The sequence below is a fragment of the Xiphophorus couchianus genome, chromosome 14, assembly GCF_001444195.1.
Source record: "Xiphophorus couchianus chromosome 14, X_couchianus-1.0, whole genome shotgun sequence".
Lineage (NCBI taxonomy): Eukaryota > Metazoa > Chordata > Actinopteri > Cyprinodontiformes > Poeciliidae > Xiphophorus > Xiphophorus couchianus.
Window position 1 is genome coordinate 22,882,979 of NC_040241.1, and position 11,482 is coordinate 22,894,460.

An 11,482-nucleotide genomic window follows, 5' to 3' on the forward strand; every position below is an offset into this window, starting at 1 on the left:
TATAGCAAACATGGCGACGGAGCAGACATTTTGGTTTTCTTCTCCGTAAATTATATGTTTGTTTTTTGCTCACCTATTGTGCATAACTCACCCCAATGAAATTCTTCTGGGATGCGCAGTTTGTTAATATAAGTTTGTTAAAATACATTACACTTTTCAATGCTGCATTCAGGTAAAATAAGGGAGCAAATTTCAAAAATATTATCCTTGTAATAAAGAACTAGCAATATTTAAGGATCTGGATGAAAATATGACCTTTAGTCAATTTGTGTCAGGGACTAAAATACATTTACTTTTTTCAAGATCCTCCAGATCCCTCGCAAACTTCTGTTGTCTTAGATTTCCATTAAATAAGTGAATTATTTAATGGAAATAATTTAATAACATTGCTGCATCTTTAAAGTTTATTTTTGTCTAATAATTTAATTTGCTACTGTTTCTTTGTGTAATATTGTTTAATTTCGTGCTGATGTCAGTTTGTCTTTTAATTTGTCTTTGTAACAAAAGACAAATGAAATGTTTTGAAGAAAGAAAAAAAAAAGACGAAAACCAAACGCACCGCTTGTGACCTGCGAACATCACCGCCCCTCCGGTGAACCCAGGAGCATAAACCGAACGCTCCGCCCAACAAACAATCCTTTCAGAAAACACTTCCGGGAGATGCGTTGGACGCTTTTTTTCGCCACTTTAGTCTTAACGCTAACTTTTTAGATAAACTCTTTCATAGTTTTGCAAAAATAAAAAGTTAGCAAAGACGTAGGGATAACCCGACACGTAGAAAGTTGAAGACAAGAGGAAGAAAATCAGGAGGAGTCGCTTTTTCTAACAGGTAAAAAAGAAAAGAAAGACAGGAGAGAAAAGCTCGTAGGTGTGATGTTGCCTGTTTGTTTGTGGTTTTGCTTTAATGTCACAAAGAGGTTGTGTTTTTTTAACGGTCATAACGGTCAACGTACCGCTGCTAAAGCTCAGTTTTCTGTGAATTTGTGAATTAAAGTTTGTGGGGAAGTAAAGTTCAGGGGATCTTTGAAACGAACACACCCATCAGGGAAACTGCACTCAAACTGTTTTCATGCTTCATTCAAATATGTCTTTAAATCTTATTTCTGCCTGTCTTACTGAGTCTTATGATGTACATTTAGCAGATTTATCTAAAGATTATCTTTGTGAGTCTCTGTTGAGCTTTAATGTTGCTAAATTATTGTAAAAAGTAGCGAAAAACCTTAAAAATACTGGAGATTATTTTATAGATTGTTGCAAGGAAATCTGGATGATTGAAGGACAATATAAGGAAATGAAGGGTTGATTCAAGACCTCTGCATAATGCTCATTATATAGTAACCTGTTGCTCTGCATGTTCTGGTTTTAAAGTGTCATATTTTAATAAATAAACAACTTTGAGAGGAAGTAGCAAAGATCTTCCTTATCATAAACAGAAGTAGATAAAACACCTGCAGGGCTCAGTTTGTTCCTGTCATGGTTTTATGCTGCAACCTGACGTTTCAACACACAGTTGCTCAATAACAGCAGATGTGATCCATCGGGATAGTGTGTAGGTCAAAGGTCAGCGTTATGAGTTATCAAAGATGAGATCTGTGCACTTTGTACTCAGCCTATATAAGGTGTTTATTAGCAGTGACAGGAGGTGCAGGCATGGGCCAAAGTCATTGAGTTAAAAGTATTTGTGGGCCAAAAACATCAAATTAAAATAAAGTCGTCTGATTTTTGTTTTGCTTTCTGTAGAAAAAAACAAAAGAAAAATCAGCATAGATCCAAAATTTACAAAGGATTTTTAATGTTTGCTGTGTTTAAAATTAAAAAAAAAGGCATTAAGGCATTATTTTTATATTCTTTCAGGTTTGGTTGAACAAATTAATTTTGTTATAAAAGCAGGATTTGGGTCACTTTCTTTTAAAACGCTTGTTATATTTAGCCAAGTTTAACAAATTATATAAAAGTTAATTTGAGTGACGCAAAGTCGGATTTTCAGTAAAAGTTTCTGGATAAACGTGGATCGACTTATTATAAAAGTTTGTAACAAAATGTCAGCAGAAAGTCAGTCCGAGGGCCACAAATGGCCCCCGCACCACATGTTGGACACCCACGGCGCCGACGTTACCTCAGATCCGTCCTGTTGATGAAAGCAGGTTTTAACGCATCAGAACTGCAGGGTTTTGCGGCCTCCGCTGACTCACAGCGTTTACCAGCTTCAAGCCATTAGACGGTTTTATGGAGAAAGATGTGGATGTAATGTGCTTTTGTACCACCAGAGGGAGACATAATATGATGTTTGAGATAAATTAGTGAGACTGATGGGATTGGAACAGAAATTAGGTAAATAATTTACACCTGAATGAGTCACGAGTCAGTTTATTGGCTTGATTAAAATATAAACTAAAAACAAACCAGTGCTGCTGATGTCTTGTTTTTACAAATTGTTCTTGAAGCAAAACTTGTGCTTCAATTAATTCACATTTATTGTCACATACTCTAATCTTTATTTGGTAAATAAATGAGTTACAGATTAGAAATTAAAGTTGGTTGAAGTTACTCCTGATGCCTTAAAGCAGTAAAATGACCGAAATTCTGATCTCATAAGTTGGTTTATTGTTTTTGATTTGTTAAACTAAATCTTGTTTTTAAGCAGATGATATTTTATTTAAGGTATTTTACAGAGGAGGCAGAAAGTAACAGACCTTTAATTAAATGTCTTTAATAAAAAGTTTTAAACTTTGAGCTGAATTTTTTTCTCTTTAGACTTTAGGAAGATGATGGAGGCTTCGGAGGAGAACGGAGACGTTGCTGCGGCGTGCAACACCACAGAAGAAGAAGAAACGCCTCCAGAGGAGAGACGTCATGACGACGTGGACTTAAAGGTGAGACCAGCGTTTGGACTAATGAGACGGAGCGTTTTTAAGTCCGTTTCCAGGGAACAGAGTTTGATGTGACCTTTGCTGAGGCGCATCAGGGCTGGTTCTGCGTCATCACGCGTTCCTCCGTCTCCTTAATGCGACGCAGCAGCGCTGAGTCTTTCTGCTGTTGTGAGGACCGACCTCACCCTCCTGTGTTTCTGCTGCAGAATCTAACGCACCAACATCTGTGTCAGGTGGCTGTTCCTGTGACCTCTGACCTCTCTGACCCCAAGCTGAGGGAGTAATATCCAATATGGCAGTCCTGATGGGTTTTGATCCGGGCTAACTCGATTGGTTAGCTTCGTGACCCTTGAACTTCTTACTGCTGGGGCCGTGATGCGTTCAGAAACAGTTTGAAATTAGAGTTTAGAGAATAATTTGAGAAAAAAATATTTATCTCAAATATTTTTGTTTTATTTTAGCTTCATTATTTTAGTTCTAACAAACTCTGAGTAACAGCAATAATATTCAGCTAACTGGAGTAGCTTAGCTTCATCTAATATGGATGACAGTGATGGCGGCCCCCCGGGTTGTAAAGGTCACACAGACGGTGGGAAGCCTGGAGACGACTGGTGATAACTGGTGATGACTGGAACGGTGAAGAAATGTGGATTTATAGCTGAAAATGGTTGTTTAATTTTTCTGACATCTAATGTTTCCTTTACAAAATTAGTTTTCATGTTTTTCTTGCTAATACTCAGTAACTCAGTGCAGTGGCTTGTTGTTTTGTTTTTAACATGTAACATTGTTTAATATTGATGAAATACACTTGGATTGAATACTTCAAAATAATGTTCCACTTTTTGTTGTTTTTGCCATAAAAATCCCATAAAATGTGTTGAACTTTGTGTTTGCAGCAGGACTAAGTGATGGTTTAATGTGTGAATAAATTGTTTTCTCTCTCTGCAGGAAGCAAACAGTAACTCCAACCACACTAGTAAAGACGCGACTGACAGTTCGACGAAGGCAGCAGCAGAGGTCGCCGTGGAAACAGACGAAAGCCAAGGTAAAGGTTATTGTTTGTTTTTTTTTCTGCCAAAAACTGGATGACAAAAGTTTGGTGCTTTGGTTTCAACTGGACAGTTTTGTTTACAGAGACTTTATAATTTATTTTATTTGTAGTTTTTGTTTATTTATTTTGGATATTAAAAATGTCTTCCAATTCTAAATGTTCATTAGAATTTAAAGTTTTAATAATGTGTTTTTTTCGTTATTATACTATTACCATGATATTACTGGAAAATGGTCTCAAAACATCAATATTATCGTTTATTGCAGCAACTTCTGGGAGAATTTATTGTCCAGCAAAATGTATAATGCCAGCCTATATGCAAATACAAATATTGATTCAGTAATTGTTTTAATTTATCATCCGGTTATTTGATTTAATATTTACTGTGACAGGCACTGTCGTGACATAAGAATTTTAAAAATATGTAAGAAAAATAAAAAGGAAAACTGATTTCTCCTTTGTCTCCAGAGGCGACGGTCACTCCCCAGAAACCAAACGGTGGGCCTGTGGTCATCGAAGCCAGCAACAAGAACCTGGCCAGCGAGAAGCTGGAGCGAGTCCGCAAGTGGAGCATCAGCAAATACAAGGTGGGCGGAGCCTAACCCAGCAGCCTCGCTCACGGCTGCCGGATCTGACGGCGCTGTCTCTGCCGCCGCAGTTCACCCGGCAGGCTCTGGCCGAGCGGATGGGCCGCGGCTCCCGGACGGTGGACCTGGACCTGGAGCCGCGCCTGGAGCTGCTCAGAGACGACCGGCAGCGCTACGACCACATGACCAAGCTGGCTCAGACGCTGGCCAATCAGTTCGCCCAGTTCTCCGTCACCCAGAAGACGATGGCCAACGCCTTCACCGAGCTCAGCTTCAAAACCAAGAACCTCCACGTGAGTCCTGAGGAAATCCACTGGATCCACAACAAACTGCTGGTTTTCTGCCTGCTTTACTCTTAGGCTGTTTTCACACCCGATAGTCCAGTAGAATCGGCTTGATTTGGGACCAAAAGTGAAGCATTTGTTACATTTTCAGCTGGTGTGATTCTCTTTCACACTGCACCGAGTCAACTAATCCAAACTTACTGAAAAGTTTGGATGTCAGTAAGTTCCCCTCCCCGCCTGTGAGGGCGCTGCACCAAGAACTAATGAAGGAAACGACTCAAAAACCTCTGAAGAAAACACTTGCTATGTTTCTGTTCAACTGTTTGAAATGTGTAAAGAAGGAAAATCAACCTTTATTGGTGGAGAAACCACCAATAAATGTTGGTGGTTCCCCCATATTTTTGACAAAAATATTTTTTTGTCAAGCAAACAAAAAAATATTTTTCGAATTTTACCATTTTCATCAACCTTCAAAAACGTTGATGTAACCACAGCTGCTGAGCGAAACTTTCTTCTTCATGAAATGTAAACAAAAATGGACTAGAGTCCGATTTTAGCAGTTGTAGGATTTTGTCTTTTGACTTTGGTAAAAGACACCGAATCATTTCTCCCACTAGCGTTAGACTTGTGTGTTTGGTTGGTTGTATTTACCCAGAATGCCATGCGCTGTAGTCTTCTTCCTGCTTTTAGAGCGGTCTCTGGTCCACTTGGCGTTCACAGATAAACTGAAACCGCACCGGAGTTCACTTCAACCAAATAAAGACTGAGATCAAAGTTCACTTTTTTGATAATTCATACCTCCCCAAACAAACCAACTTTCTAGACAAACAAACTAGAGTTCAGTTATAGCCTGGTCCAACCTTGGTGTGAATCTCCTGTAATATGTCAGACTTGTTTGTTTCATATTGTATCATATCAGACGTCGTATCATCCTATCCTGACCGCAGGTGGAGTTTGACATGAACGCTGAGGCTCAAAGGTTTCTGTCGAAGAGCACAGAGACCTTGCAGTCGGCCATCACCGCCTTCACCTTCGACATGAACACCCTGGTGAACAAAACCATCGAGGACACCATGATCAACGCCAAGCAGTACGAGGCTGCCAGGTGGGTGGAGCGCATAACTCCACAGAGCTGCAGGGGGCGCTGCAGGGTTGAAAACTCTGGTAACAGGTCTTCATGTTTACCCCTCTGGTGTCCAGGATCGAGTATGATGCGTACCGAGTGGACCTGGAGGAGCTGAACATGGGCCCACGGGACGCCACCACCCTGCCTAAGCTGGAGCAGGCCCAGAAATCTTTCCAGGGCCAGAGGGAGCGGTACGAGAAGGTCCGGGACGACCTGTCCGTCAAAGTCAAGCTGCTGGAGGAGAACAGGGTGAGACGGAGCGCAAGGTTCTGTTTATGATACAAGTTACAAAACCAACAACTCATAACTTTAAAGGAGACCCGTTATGTTTCCTTGAACAGGTTGTATAAAATCAGTTCGTTGCTTCTTTTTTTTAATATATTATGTTTATTAGATATTTTAAAAATTTATACAGAAAAGAAAAAGGACAATAACACGACAAAACTTCTACAGCACAGATACAGAAAACAAAAACAGGAGGCATGTACATAAATTACAGCAATTATATGAGAAAAGTAACCAATTTATATATAAACTGAAAGTCTTACATCATTCGGGTTCACATTATTGGACTTGTCATTGAAATATTCAAGAACACGTTCCCATCTTTTTTTTAAAAAACATATAGTTTCTCATTCAGACAGAATCTCAATCTTTCTCTGTTCGTTACTTTTTTTTTTGCACAATATAATTTTTAGATGAAATTTCATTTTGCTCAGTTCTGCCTGTGTTGAGCAGAATGAGCTGTTTTAGTGCTCTGTCACTTTAAATCCAAAGGAGCTGCTGCTGGCCACGCCCCCCCAACTGAACGTTTACACTCACGTGAAAATGGCTACAAACAGATGCGCAATTATAAAACCTTACAACTTTGAAAAGCATTAGTAGAGCCTGCTGCACAACAAACAAGAATGCAGGAAGTGGTTTCTGGATGGTAAGTTAACAACAAAACACTTGTCTTTTCCAGCAGCCATTGTACAGCAATAAAACCAGCTGCCCAAACGTGCTGGAGCTCAGCTTGGGTTGCTAAGTGACGAGCGGAATTCCTCGGAGGTTGCTAGGTAACAGGCTTGGGTTGCTAGATGATGTTACATTCCGAAAGTTGTTGAAACTGCTAATTTTTCAGACACTAAAAAACATTACCTTATTCCCAAAAATGATTGGATGCTTTTTTTAAATACTTGTCTGCTTTTAGAATCAGTAGAGACTCAAATGGAAGCACAAAAACGTGCAAATTTTGCATAACGGGATCCGTTTAAAGACAGAACAGGAGCTGATTAACCGTGGCTTCGCTCTCTGCCTGCAGGTGAAGGTCCTCCACAACCAGCTGTGGCTGCTCCACAGCGCCGTCGCTGCTCACTGCTTGTCATGTCACAGTTTCCTGGAGAAAAACATGCAGCAGGCCGTTGAACACCTAAGCGTCGCCAGCGCTGACGCCCCCTCCTGGCTGGAGGAGAGCTGACGAGCATCAGGATCAGTTTGAGTGACTTTAAGATGCGTTTGAAAGGTTTCTGTTCGCTTTATGCTCTAAAAGCTGGGAGTTAGAAGGACAGTAATTTATTTTGGGTGATGAAAGGGACATTTGGGTTTGATATGAAGTTGTTCTGAAATTATTATTGTTCAAAAATTGAATTTTCTGTTTTTGAATCACATATTTAATTGGAAGAAAACCAACAAACCCTCTTTGTTTCCTCGATGGCCTGGATTCAAGGCGTTGTTTGGTAAATCCGTTAAATCCTTTGAGAGGCATTAAGCTTCTCTTTGAACTCTGAAAATCTGCTGCCGCTGCAGTCAGAAAGTCACAAAAGGTGCCTGAACGCCGTGTCTGGAAAACAACTTCCGAGTGGATTAAGGATCTCAGTCCTCAGCCCACTAAAACCTCATACCTCTGTTTGCATTTCCTTTATTAGAAAACTAAACACTCAGGCAGCTGTCTGACTTTACAAGCTGAAAAACATCTTTTCTAATACATTTACTTTATCCACCTCAGGAAAATCATTTTTAAGAGCTGAACCCAAATTCAGAGGAGAAGCATGAGGTTTTAAAGTTTATAAAGATTCAGTAAAATATTACCAAACCTCCATTCTGACTCCAGACAGCTGAGGGAACGACGATCTGTCTTGTTCCCAGCAGCAGATTCAGCTTCAACACCTTTACCAGCTTTAAGGGACCAGTAGTTTGGATCAAGCCATATCTCAGATGCTGAGGTTTATTTTGAACCTGAGTGTCGGTAACACTCGTTTTGGTGAACCAAAGACTGAAATTTATTTTGTATTCATGTTGATGATGTCTTCTTCTTTGTTAAAGTTTAGCTCTCTTTAGCTTCATATTTGATGTGATTAACAACCAATTAGCTGTTCTGTTGGTTGCATAACAGAAAAATCTGCAATTCTTTAATTTCTTTCTTCTTCTATCAGCTAAATTAAATGTTGCTGGAAATCTTCCAATGATGGTTTAATCTCGAACTAAATATTTGTGTTTGTTCACTTCCTTAAAGATGGTGGGATGAAAATGCTATTTCCTTCAAGTGATGTTTCATTCTTAGGCCAAACATTTTTCTATTCATTTAGTGACTCTTCAAACACAACTTTAATTACATGAGACTTTGTGATTTATTTTGTCCTTATTTATCAGGTTTAATAATAAACTAATACAACTTATTTTCTACAAGCCATAAAGGGAAACAGAAGATCACCGTATGCTGATGACGTTAAAGTCTTTGTAGCTTTGCGTTAACAGCAGGTTGAGCCGTTTTAAAGACAATTCCGTAACATTTTTCTCTCTAGTAACAGTCTATATAACACCAACTAACTAAATATGGGAAAGTTTATACTTTATCTTTCCTTAGCGGCGGTTAAAGACGCCTTCGCTGGATGGAGACTCTTCTATGTTCTCAATGATTTATGAGAAACGTGGCCGGATCTCTGCAACGTGGAAAACTTTAGACAATGTGGATGCTGCGATGCCTTCAGTTCTCACCAAACTGTGCTGCTTTGTTTGTGGCAGATACAACCGACCCAAACAGCACCGTTCTGCTCCTCCTTTAGTTGTAGGTCATTAGGTCAAGGGTTCAGTTTGGGGGAAGCTGTTTTCGTCACACAACAGGGTCCATTGATTGGAGGACAAAGAAAACGTTGCTGATTGCGACAAAGACAACAGATAGTCGTCACACTAGTATCACGAAACGTTAATCGTTTGGGTTTAATTCCACCTGCCCAGTGAGAGTCAAACTGGAATGTTCTGGACCATAAAATAGCCGACCAAACCAGTCCGTACCGGACCGCTCAATGGAAACGAGGCAACTGTGCTTTCATATCCAAAATGAAGCCGCAAATTCAAGAAAATCAAACCTCCCTAAGGAAGGTTTGTTAAAAGCCTTGTGGATCTATGACGCTCCATAAAACATAATTATGTCCCCAATATGTCCTTAACATTCTCCCGAACACCCACCAAACTCCTCTGAGGCTCCTGAGTATCTCTAATGGTCAGCTACCTCACACCAAGAGATCTCCTTAATAATGAATCCTTAGTATTTTCTTATAATCCCCACAAAATCTCCACCAAGACTCTGCAAAGACCGACCCTGTTTTAATGTTTTCATCTCAGCTTGGTCTTCATCCAGTTTCCAGCTTTTTCTTAAATTCTAACATTCCAGATTCTTTACAGCTTTCTGCACTTTGTTCAGTTTAATCTGTACTCCAAAGTAAAATCCCAGTTTATTTCCAGGCTGTCATTGTTGGAGGGAATAAGTGAAGTATTTGATTCATTAGAAGATTTCAGAGCGATTATCTGAGATATTCTTCAACACCAAATCTTTAAGTTGGGAGCAAATATGGACCAAAATGTCTCTTTTAAATGACAAGATTATTGATTTATGTTAAAGATTTAATGAGTTATTTTGTTTACTAAAGTCAAACCTTTATGTGCTTTAAGTGTTTCTTATGACTTTTCTGTTCTGTTTGCTCTTGTATCTATGAATGTATTTCTTTTTTTCTGTCTTTCACCTCGAAAATAAGACAAACTATGCAAATACTGTGGATCCTTGTGTGCAATAAAGTCCTGACTTTAGTTATGTTTAAGCTGCCAATATCTAACAAACAGGTGCCTTGAATAAATGACACGTTTATGGGAAAGATTTGTTTTAAGGTTTTCATTTTAGAATGCGACAGGAAACCTTCCAGATTTAAACTGTTATATTTTCAGGTGATAAAATCTTTATTTTTTGACTCCCAAACTATTATTTTGATGTTTGACTTAATCAGTTTATATTCTTGTTTCAGTATTATTTAATTTTAAATTGAAGTGGATTTGTTTTTCTTTTTTGTGACCTAAACTTCATAAAAGTTCATTATGAAGTAAAATGACATCATTTTTATAAGATTAAGTGAAAAGTATGTTAGAATCTGCTGGAAATTAATTAAAATAAATCAACATCTTTGAGCAAAGGGTGAAAACCTTTTACCTTTTCTTCAAATCTGCTTATTAAAACACATAGTAAGTAGTTAATGCAGCATTATTTCCTCAGTTTCTTTGACTTTTATATTTCTCAGCTGTTTCCACCAGGCTGTTTACTGTTTGGGATTTTTCTCATCCAGGTAAAGTCCTGGATTTTTTTCCAGTTTTCCTGCATCAATAGCAGGGTTGGTGGTTTCGTGGGGTTTCTCCTTTGGAGTCAGGATGTGTCAGCGTTTCAGCTACTCGCATCAAACAAATTATCACGACAACCCTTATCTAGAAAGATTCACAGTTAGAGGTTAAAGTCTGGAAAATGTTTACGTTTTTTTTTGGCTATTATTGATAGAAAGTTGTGTGTTTAGCCTGTAAAATACACCAACAAATTACTGACAACACATTTCTGTTGGATTTTCTGTTATTTTAACATTGATTTGTTCAACTGATTGGTTTTTAGGTACTTTCTACTCTCCTGTAGTTTTGATTTCACCTTCCTCCTCTTTTTCTTTCACTTTTAAAGTCAAGAGACTCTCTGTGAAGAAAACGTTAAGGTGTTTATACTTTCTAAAATAATCCTTACATTTTGGACCTTTGAAATGCTTTGGATCAAGCATTTTTAATTTCTGCATTAGTTTATCCGTTTTAAAGATGTGAATATATTTTAAAACATGTGAAGTTTGAATCATGTTTTGCTTTAACATGATTTCCACTCACTAGGTGATAAAATGACCGACTTTAAATTAAATGTACTTTCAGAGGTGTGGTTTACCTGAAAAATGCTTCACAGTTTTGTGGATCTGAAAATAATTTTGTTTTGTGATTCTTATCTGCGAATCAAAAATAACTTTCAAGATTTTTTTTGCAACTATTTAAGGTTTAATGTCAATTTAGTGAACATCATGTTCTTTAAACAGGTTGTTGGTAATCAAGTGCTTCTAAAAATTAAATTTAGGCTTTATAAGTACATTTTAATAAAAAGTGACGAAAAATATGTTTAAATATGTATCCATCAATCGTTGTCTAAACCCACCTGTCCTATCTGGGTCACCTTGGGGCGTCACAGCGAGGAAACGGGGTTCCTGTAAACGTAGACTGGATTTCAAAATGGCGGCACC

General features: G+C 38.4%; 2 protein-coding genes across 3 annotated transcripts in view; one reads left to right on the forward strand and one right to left on the reverse strand.

Annotated features, from left to right (window-relative positions):
• Positions 1-11,482, reverse strand: part of LOC114156967 (myelin-oligodendrocyte glycoprotein-like) — a 1,059,483-nt gene that overhangs the window by 923,799 nt on the left and 124,202 nt on the right. The window lies entirely within an intron of this gene.
• On the forward strand, positions 623-10,048 carry LOC114156955 (arfaptin-1-like). The gene is made up of 8 exons (XM_028037600.1): positions 623-829; positions 2,755-2,873; positions 3,819-3,915; positions 4,390-4,508; positions 4,580-4,801; positions 5,740-5,897; positions 5,993-6,167; positions 7,222-10,048. The coding sequence occupies exons 2-8, from the start codon at positions 2,766-2,768 to the stop codon at positions 7,375-7,377; spliced, it is 1,035 nt and encodes a 344-aa protein (XP_027893401.1). The 5' UTR covers positions 623-829; positions 2,755-2,765; the 3' UTR covers positions 7,378-10,048.